At 40.1% G+C, this 10586-nt stretch overlaps 1 protein-coding gene across 1 annotated transcript; it reads right to left on the bottom strand.

Annotated features, from left to right (window-relative positions):
• Positions 1-1304: 1304 nt before the first annotated feature.
• On the bottom strand, positions 1305-9902 carry dnajc18 (DnaJ (Hsp40) homolog, subfamily C, member 18). The gene is made up of 8 exons (XM_084565131.1): positions 9425-9902; positions 8531-8699; positions 7262-7407; positions 5036-5242; positions 4738-4850; positions 4360-4469; positions 4070-4242; positions 1305-3045 (listed from the first exon to the last, which is right to left on the bottom strand). The coding sequence occupies exons 1-8, from the start codon at positions 9549-9551 to the stop codon at positions 2921-2923; spliced, it is 1170 nt and encodes a 389-aa protein (XP_084421257.1). The 5' UTR covers positions 9552-9902; the 3' UTR covers positions 1305-2920.
• Between the last annotated feature and the right edge of the window lie 684 nt (positions 9903-10586).

The raw sequence follows: 10586 nt of genomic DNA, 5'->3' as shown, positions 1-10586 counted from the left end.
ATTTGAAACCTGTGCATCAAATTGATATTTGATGCACTGTATTTCCTGGACTGGGTTTAAGAGCCAGTATCCACATGGAACAAAGCTGGGAAAAGATATACAAGTTGTTACAAAACTGTTGTTTTTTTGTTCTATAAAAACCCACTTGCTTTGTCATACATGGATATTCTCCCTGAAAGAATGCGTGTGATACACACATTAGTATCGCCACAGAATGAAAAAGCGTCTCCACTGTTGTTACACAGATCTGTTTTCACACAAATGGGACCAACACAATATTTACTCTGGTGTAGAACCAGTGATTACTTTATTAGTTCAGCCATGTTCAGTATTATGTAATTTGGGAATGAATAAAACTTCACAGCTTTTATTAAACAGGAGCCTAGACATTACCAGGTTTACCAGCCATGACGCCACTTTGTTGCTTTTTTCAGCTACCACTTTGTCCTCATGTATTTCTGCAGAATGGGCAAATACATTGTGTTAAAACTGACCAACAGATTGATGTTGCACCAGATTGTGCATCTATTCAACTGAATAAGTTATGTTAGAGCAAAACTTAGTGTTTTCCAGAAGTGTTTAGATTCACTTTTTTCTTTTTGTATTATAGATTTCATTTCATGGAGATTAAAGTGTCTTTTCCCTCCACTAATCTACACTCAGTTTTACCTAAGGGGGAAAATGTGTTTTACTTATGGAAGTATTCAGATCCTTAATTCTGTCCTTCTGGGAGTTGCTTTGGAAGTTGCTAGTCTTCTTTCTTCAAGCTTTGCACATGGGCAGTTATCTTATTATTCCTGGCAGATCCTTTGTCTAATTGAATGGGAAGCGTTTGTGAATGGCTGTCTTCAAGTCTCAACACAGATGTTCTATGGGGGACTTTGGCTGACTCACTCAAAGACAGAGGCTTGTCCTGAAGCCTCCTATCTGAACATAAACTCTGTTGGGTTCTTGGTCACCTCCAGGCCTTCTTGCTGGCCAAGTTTGCCAGTTTGGCCAAATGTAATGTAGGAAGACTCTTGCTTTTTCTGAACTTCTCCAGTCCTCTCCAGTAGAATGATCACTTCTGGATCATGGTTCATGGATCACTCAATATGCATAACTTTTTTTTTTCCTTTCTGTAGGAATGTCTCATATGGGATAATTTCCTAAAAGGAATGGTTAGTCAGTCAAACCCAGTAAACGATGAGACTTAAACTCACTGTGTGACATTTTACATGAATTAGCTGAGTTACCAAAACACAACTAATAACATAAGGCATTTAAAAATCTAAACAATATAACAAATCAGACGGGCAAGTATATAGAGTGGTTACGTCTTTAATTTTCTGTTATTTTTGGCTGAAAGCTTAAGTCTGAAGTGTTACTCAAGAGTACTTCCACACTGATCCAAAACATGACGTGTATCACATTAAAAAGTATTTTGTGAATTACAGTATGGACCTGAATATTCAATCAACATTTATAGTGTCAGTAGCCGTGGCAATAAATAAAATAAATATGCAACTAGTAAAAGCACTCTCACTAGGATGCATGCAGTTGTAACGATATGGAACACAGGAGTAAGTGTTAACTTAAAAAGTGCTTGAGATGAACCTGAATATTTCACAAGAATGAGAACAGCTAAGGCAGACCAGTTTGGTCTTAGTGCACAACCACAAGTATTGATGTCTGTACGGGGTTTTCAGGATCTGGGGTTGGTATAAAATAAACCAAAAAAAACAAGAGCAACTACAAAGTTAGCATCCTATTCATGGTGACCTAAAAAGAACATGACACGTTCAAGTTACAATTCAGGTTCCTACCTGGAGCTGCGGAGAAAAAGAATTTGATTAAAATGGTAACTTCGGTTTAAATTTTCAAAACAAAATGTGCCTTCTTTATAAAAACGCGTAGAAATGAAGGGAACAGGATTTTGAAAACATTTATAAATTTGGGCTGGACACAAAAGCGTGTGCATGGTTTATGAAAATCTGGTATTGCATGCCATTTAACCCCCCATAAGCATCCGTTATCTAGCAGGGAACATTGTGAATGGGATATTTGGTAGAACTTCCCTCCCTACTTATGACAATAAAATCACTTCCTCATAACATGACCTCCTTTTGCAAAGAACAGTCATTCCTCATGCTTAAACTGCAGCTAAAACACGCTTCCTGAACGGCACAAGCTAATCATAAACGCCTACGCAAGCAATAGCACAGGGAGATGGAAGCTTTGTTGCGGTAGGCAGCTCATTTTTTGGCAGGTTTTACAATGAGCCCATTAATCAGAAAACTGTGGTCATGTTTTAAATATTTTACTTGAGTATACTTCCTATTACAATAATATCAGAGGGCAAACTGCCTGATTTGAAGTTTTAATCATAAATAGAATGTCCTCTGTCATCCACAGTACTCTCTGATTTCTCCAAATAAACAGTAGTATTTGTATTATTATCTGTATTTGATTATTTCCGACAGAAAAAACAATGAGCCAAGATGCTCACTATGACTAATAACTAAATAAATACACCTAAAATTTCAGCACAAAACATCCAAAATAAATACAGTTTAACTACAAAACCTAAACAGATACATGTATGTGTGAACATACAACTGCCTTCATTGCCCCAAAGGGAGACCCCATATTTCATGCCATTTCTATAAGAAAGTTTAAAGGCTCTGAGACATCATACACACAGTGAGTTTGGACTTGATGCAGCTGCCACCACAGCCAAGGTTAGCAGCTAACATGCAACTCAACTATATTCTACCATCAAAGAGGAGAGAAGGCACATTGTTTCCAGTGGCATAGTCTCCCACTGACTGCGCTGTACCTGACGAGGTTTCTTTACAAAGTGGCCAGATTGGGTAAGTTACACACTTCTCTAAAACGCAGTAAAGTCTGTAAAGAAACATTTTCTCCTCTCACACGGTCTTCATTTGCCTCTCTGACGCCCAACCAATCGGTGCAGCTTCTCACAGTTGTCCAGCCTCATTGACTCTGCCTTTTGCTTTAACCGTTCGTCTCGGTAGAGTTGCCCGAGGTTTGCCAAGTCCGACTCTAGAAAAGAAAACAAAAAAAGAAAAGATGGGTCATTGGTTGATTTATTAGCTTTCTCCACACTCATTCGTTTTTGTGCAGAGAGTTAAGATGAAAAGATCAATATAGCTCTCACAGCTCTACAATAAAAAGAAGTTACAGTTAGCACCCTGCCAGCTTGTCTGAGCATAAAGAAAGTGGAAACAGCTAGGTTGGCTCTATTCATTGGTCACAACCATAGACTATAAATACGTGACAACGTGTCCCCACTTCCTTGCATTGGCCAAACTGACGCTATTTTCCCGGGGATACAAGGAAATGTTGGCTTATTTGTACTTATTTTTAAAATTGGTTTTAAAATTTTAAGGTCCCACAAGACTATTTTACAGAGTGGTTGGCATCTTTACATTGTCTATGGTCACAACATATTAGATTTGTTAAATACAGTTAAATTTGAATTAATATTACAGTAGACTGTAAATAAAGATCGACTGCAGACCAGCTCCTCAAAGGTGAAGCCAAAACATGTAGAGCTCCCCCTGGTGTCTGGCTCCAGTGCAGGTCATAATCTCCACCCCACCATGTCAGTGGATGGGACTTGGGCAAAATTAAAACACTAACATACACGTCAAATATTTCTTTTCAAGGATAGTTTCTCTCATTTTAGGTAGGTAATGTTTCGTTTCGTTTTAGTTAGTTATTCGATGCTATAGAAACGGAATGTGGCTTCATGATGACAACCACTTGCCATGCCAACCGCTCTGTAAAACGGTCAGTAGGGTCGTGAGAGTTGGGGGAAAAAAAAAAAAAATAAGTACAGTCCTCGGTGGAACTTTTTTATTCATTAGAATGAATTCATTAAATTCCTGTACCTCCAAAGGTTCATAGTCCCTGAGGTTCCTGCAGTGGAAATATTGCTAATGGACAACTAAATGCAATGTAAAGTTGCGGGCCTCTTTATATCACAAGAAATAATATAAAATGTAGCATACAGATCAAGAATACTGTTCTTAAAACAGACTCCCCAAATAAGATGCACACTCACTTTGCTGTTTCTCTTTCCAGCAGCTGGTCTGCAGGTGTTCAATATAGTCGCTCTCAATGGTTTTCTCTAGTTCCTCCAACGCAGCACCACGATATTCCTTCTCAAAGCTTTTATCTACATAGTATGTTATACCCATGTGCTGCGTTTCCCTGGACACCACTAGTCCCATCGCCCTGAAACCAAATGACAGAATGGAGATGCATGCAGTTGATCTATGCTGTAAACTGTGCTAGAACCCAAGGACTAGTTAAAATGTCACAGTACTAAGACTGATCGTTCCACAGACTCACGGCTTATAGAAGAGACTGTAGGGCGGGTTAGTGGCCATCATCTGGGTAAACACTGATATAAGGATTAGCACCAGCACAGGGAGAAGCTGCAGCAACGCTGTGAAGGTGTTCTGTGGGAAGATAAAATCAGCACAGATTACAAAGCATGTAATACTGTATGCAAGCCCCACTGATTATACTGTACTCATGCCTCTATAGTACTGCCACGAGATGAAATATCATCTTCTAGAGAAATAACAAATGAGAAGAAACATGAAGTCACATAAAGACTGCAAACATGTTATCCTCAAACTTGACTGTTCTCCAGCGAGTGTCAAACTCCACAATAAGTGCTATTATTTATCAGGCTTTTGTCCCTATGTTTAGTGAGTCACTGACCTGACTCTGGTTTTCCTCCACCACCTCCTCGCGCCTTTCATAAGCACGCCGACGACGAGGCTGGTAAAACTGAGCGTAGGAGGCTCCTTGGTTGGTGTACACGTGGACATTTCCTGGAGAGAGAGAGACACAGTTCTACAGCATATTCCCCAACCGAATAGAAGATAATATTCCTATCGAAAAATACAGTGGCAGCTGTGTTGGGATATTCAAACCATTGACGAATTACTCTCCGAAAACCACATTAAACTGTGACTTTGCAGTGGCCCTTTTGATCATAGCTCTTCTTTTAACATACCTGTGGGAAACCTTCCTCCAAAGAAAATGTTGAAGAGTTCCTCGGGAGAAATGTCGGCCTCAAAGTCTCTGTGGAAGCTCCGGTAGTGCCCATGACGACTGTGGGTGGACTGTTGAGGTGCATTCGATGTTGCAGACTGATCTCCATATTGATCATACTGCTGCCTCTTCTCTGGATTGCACAGCACTGCATATGCATTGCCTATTGCTGTTCGGAAAGAAGGGAAACAGTTTGATGTTGGGAGTCCATTATATCTACTGAGTCAGCCATGTACAGACTACAGTACATTAGTTGATTACTTTGACACTGAAGAACACTCGTAGTGTGAGTGGTCTGCTAGAGCGGCAACATTTAAGCAGAAGACAAAAAGAGAGTGAACAGACTGGTGAAGAAGGCCAGCTCTGATCTGGGCTGAAACTTATCAGAATGCATTAGTATAATATTAACTACCTAAAATAACAGAAACAATCCTTGGTCCAAAATTTATTTGAAGCGTGTTAGTTTGGCCCAAGTCCCATCCACTAACATGGAGGGGGTGGAGCTTATGACCTATACTGTCTTCAATTGTATTTACGATCATCTATTCTTATACCAAGTCGAACAAATTCGGCTTCATGGTTGCAATTTGGGGCAACAACCAGTTTCACCAACTGATATGATTGGTTGACAAATTACACAAAAACAGAACAATACGTAACTCACATGACTCCACATACATCAACATGACCGCATCAATAATTAACACACAATCACACACGTGGACCCTTATTAAATACTTTCATTATTTACAGGGCTTTCAGGCAGTCATTTACAATAGCAGTTGTATGTTTTTTATCAATGAATGAGGTAAAACTCCACTGACACAGGAGCACCCCTGTTGAGCACAGGCAATCTTTATCGTTCACACTACCAAAGGAATGTGTAACACATGCGACCCAGACCACCTGCAAATGTGGTCAGAGATCATATCGCTCAAATGTGATCGAAATGGGTCCTGGGGGTGTTCACACCTGTCTTTTACGTGATAGGATCACCCAGATCGTATCTTAATTCAAAGCCTGAATAGGCCCATATCCTAATCCAGTTCACCGTGCCATTTAACCTTACCTAGAGGCAGCTTGCCAGTGGGTGGTGTAATGTACAACTTTAAACAAAGAATAACATAATGTCAACAAGCGCTCGAGCAACACCTTAACCCATTCAGACCGGATCACGCATCTATGCGTAGTTACCATTAAGGCCGGCAAACGCGTCTGTGTCATTTTGAGCGTTGTCCTCTTTTTCGAGGCACATGGCCAATTATATGCACTGTGATTGGCTGAAATATTCTTGGGGTGAGTGACAGAGATGCTTAGGGATTTTTTTTAAACTCATGTGACTAATAAAACGCTTTGTGATTGGTCGAAATAAGCCTACACGTGGAGTATGTTTTGGTCGAAAATTTTAAACACCGTGCTAGCGATCCGTCATGGCTGACTCAAGTGAAGGAAGTGATATTGACGAAGTAATTGAAAAAATAGATCTTTACTGATTTTCAAAATTTTAAAAATGTTTGGCGTTTATTGATTTTTAAAAAAAATGCATTTGAAGATTATGCCCTAGCAAGTCAGTCAAGTTGAAAGCCAAAGAAGTAAGCTGTCAAATGCTTTTTATCTCATGTTTTTATCTGCTACATAGTCTGAGAAATTAAGGTTTTAGTAAGCATTGACATATTTTGAAAAACCTCAGGTTTTGAGAGGGGGTTTACAGAAGAGTATTTAGGCCTAAATGGGTTAACCATGGCTCATGGTCAGTCTAATTGGCCATGCCTGGCTGTTCTGACACTCGTGGTGTCAGCACAGGTTCAGCCTCTCTCTATGTACTCCCTGTGGCTCCTGTAAAGGAAGTGCACTTTACAGTTTGAAACCTCTGCCATAAATGAATACAAACACAGACTTTATGACCTTGATAAAAACTGCTAAAACCGGTCGTCCAGGTTTAAAGCCTCTGCCCTACTAAAGATTGTTTACAAGACAGTACCAGCAGGTTCTTTAACTAACCGTGACCTCTGATGTTGCTAAGAGGTGGTTATTGAAAAATAATTTCCTTTGTGTAATCACTACAGGCTCATCACTATGCAAAAGTACACTTCAACAGTATTTTTTTTTTTTTTAGATACTATGAAAATAGTCACTATTTTTTCTAAAGAAAAAGACTGCTTCCCTATCACTTCTGCAAAACCTGTACCTTTGAAAGCATCTGTGGCTCCAGGAGCAAAGTTCTTGTCAGGGTGAAACTTCAGGGCCAACTTCCTATAAGCCTTCTTCAAGTCTTCATCGCTGGCATTTTTGTTAACACCAAGGATTTCATAGAAGTCCTTGCAATTCTTTATCCTGCAAAAGACAAAGAATGATGAATGTTAAAACACAAGGCTGTACAGATGTACTCTCTCTCAAACATGTACGAAGTTAGTGAGTGTGCATGTCTTTCATACAGTCCATGGTATATATACAGGTGTATACACGTGTAAATGTCTTTTGTAGTCCATGTCAGAAGTTTTAAGGTACGGGCACACAGAACCCACATCAAAGAACTACCAAAGGACAACTGTGTTATCGCTTCATGTCGCCTGTATTTGGACCATAAAGTTGCACTCAAACAATAGAATAGAGTAGAACAGAATAGGTCTTTATTGTCATTGTCACAAGTACAACGTAATGAAAAGTGCTCTCCTATCAGTGCATCAAGGCCTAAAGGCCCCCACTAACAACGTTCTTCTGCCAGCCACCACAGGACACCGTCAGAAGGCCCATGTTCATTCTCTGATGAGTCACAACTCTTTTGGAGACACAGGGGAGACCTACACAATATTAGGAAGATGGTCATAATGTTATGCCTAATCTGTGTATGTTCTGCACCTGTGTGAAAGAAACTAACTTTTCTTGCCTGAAGGCGGCAGTAGTCCGTATATGCCATTTAAAAATGGAGAGCGTTAGAGTTACTATTAGCTTTACGTAGTTTTGAAAAAAATCATATCTGAATAGATTACATAAGGGTGTTAAACGAGGAACACAGATGCACTCTGACAGCTCAACACTGGAAAACATGGATGGCCATAGACCGTATAAAACATGGACGTCAGGACAGTTCCTCAACACAGCTCTGTGCGACTCCACTCTCGGACAGTACTGCACAGACTCTGGCTCCAAGCTCGCAAGATGGCACCGCCCATACAGTACTAATTATTTTTACTATCATTTTGGTCGCCCTTTTTTAAGTAAAACACATTTCTCAGTCAAAGAAGTGTTTTTTTCTGGCAAACATTTTAGTTGTTTCCTTCTGGGCGCAAGAGATGCTCTTGGGGCATCAACAGCACATGTAAAACAGCTTGGATTAAGTTTAAACACAAACCAGATTCCAAAGGGCATGTAACACAGCTCCAGGTGTGTGGTGAGGAATAATTGCAGCAGACAGTCTGAAAGTGTGAAAGACCCATGTAAAAGAGCAACTGTGCACCTGAGAACACCCTGGCGCTGATCCTCGGTGTATGTCTTCTTTTCGTCACCTCTTGCATTGCTTGGTTCATGGTTTCCAATGTCCTCGTCTCTCCAGCCTGTGGGCGGGGGCACGTGGTTCGATTCTGGAGCAGCACTGCCTCCATTCCTCAGTATGGCATCTATCAGCACTACAAACCGCAACAACAATGTCTGTGGTCAACTGGTGCATGTGTGGAAAGTAGGTGAAAAATGTCTAAATAAGAATGGCATCAGTCAAAATCACCACAAATGATGGTGACATGTTCCAGCATTAGGTCCTGCACATACAGATAGACTATGCGATGAGTGCCTTTCTTTTAATACTACACGCACAAGTTAATTGGTTAAGTATAAATACAATTACACTATAGAATCTTTTTGCCTTGACTGAAAACATGTCTGTATGTATTAACACCCATCTGTATATGAGCAGAGTGATACGGTTTCTCCTTGTAATTTATGTGCACTGAAATACAGTACAACATGCTGCAGAGATGGAACATGGTGCATTCAAGTGCTTTATGTTGAAAGAGCACATCTCAATCTGTGACAGTTTAATTATGTCGTTTAAGAGGCTTTTTTTTTTTTGAAAAACTAAAGCAATCAGATTTGCTGACAGCGCTGCCACACGGTGTGTGGCTCACTCTGTGAATTGCAAGGGGGAAGGGAGCCCTAACAGCCCTAAATTTCAGCAAGCAGTCCGGGTAGAAAAGAAGTATTAAAGCCAGACGTCTGCTTGTGCTGAAAATAGCGATTCTGTGAAGCCATCCTTGAAACATGAGTACTCATTTCCCTAAGTTAATAAGCTGAAATAAATTGACCAAAGTTAGCTAGTCCAGACTACCATTGCAGAATGTGCGTCGGCTAATTTTACCTCTGGCCCTGGTGCTGGGATAAATATTCTGCGCTTCATTTAGCAGCTGCAACGCCCGATCTTTCCGTCCTGACCGTAAACACAGCTTCGCCTTCTCTATCAGCCGGTCTGCCTCGTCTTTGTCCATTTCAGCGGTACGCGGCGGTTTAGCGGATCCAGTCGCTGTCTGTGGAGGTCTGTCTATGTATAACGTGCGTCAATATCATGTGGCAAAACGAGCTGCTTCAGCTAACGTTAGATAGCCGATTAGCTTTGGTAACAGACAGCTGCGTAACGTTAGCTTGGTGCAAGGCTGCAGTCACTCACAGTCCTGGGAGCTATCCGCTTAGGACGCGGCTGTTGCCAGGCTGCAAACAGTCTGCAGCTAGGTCAAAAGTCGTAAAAATTGTCTCTTATTGTTGTCTGTTTCTTGGCGGCGTTTAAAGGCCCACGATGTTAAATTAAATTGAAGTGGTCCTGTTCTCTAGTGATGGACAAGAGAAGGAGGTAAGACCATCGTGACGCTATATCCGGTTGAAATTAGCTCTCAAATTCATAGAAAAATCCCTGATATTTAGTCTAAATGCTATCGTCTTGTCTGTTTTTGTATCCCAAATATTTTTATTATTCTATATTTATATCTCCCATTGCTTTTCCTGTCTTTTACATAACGGCACTCAAAACCTAGAGAACTAAGTAATATCTACCGTTAATGAGTAAAATCAGCAGGTGTTGGTCTACAGTGATGCTAGCTTCAATGTTTTGCTTGTGGTCATAGATAGTTTTGTTTTGTTTTTTTGACTGCGGCCTTTATTTATCTATCTGAAAGGTTGTATCTACACGGGTGAAATATGAAATTAGCAATGTCACACCTTTTGTTCATGCATATTTTATTCAAGAGTAAAAAAATGTGAATTGTCCCATAGGGCATGCTTACAATGTGTGTATTATTTAGGAATTCAAATGCCAAAACATATTTCCATAGATCATTAAAAAAGTTTGCGAGATAAAATCCGTTATAATATTGGTTTGAAATATGCATGTAGACCATACAAGAACCAGAAACAGAGGAAGGAAAATAACCATAAGCTAAACTGTAACAATAATAATATCAGCAGTAAATATAACCAGAGTACAATGTTTCCTGTTTAATGTAAGAGTGACACATGATTTTTACTGTGTC

Source organism: Chelon labrosus, assembly GCF_963514085.1.
Source record: "Chelon labrosus genome assembly, chromosome: 17".
Taxonomy (NCBI): domain Eukaryota; kingdom Metazoa; phylum Chordata; class Actinopteri; order Mugiliformes; family Mugilidae; genus Chelon; species Chelon labrosus.
The sequence above is the reverse complement of the archived record's forward strand: the minus strand, read 5'-3'. Positions and strand labels throughout refer to the sequence as shown.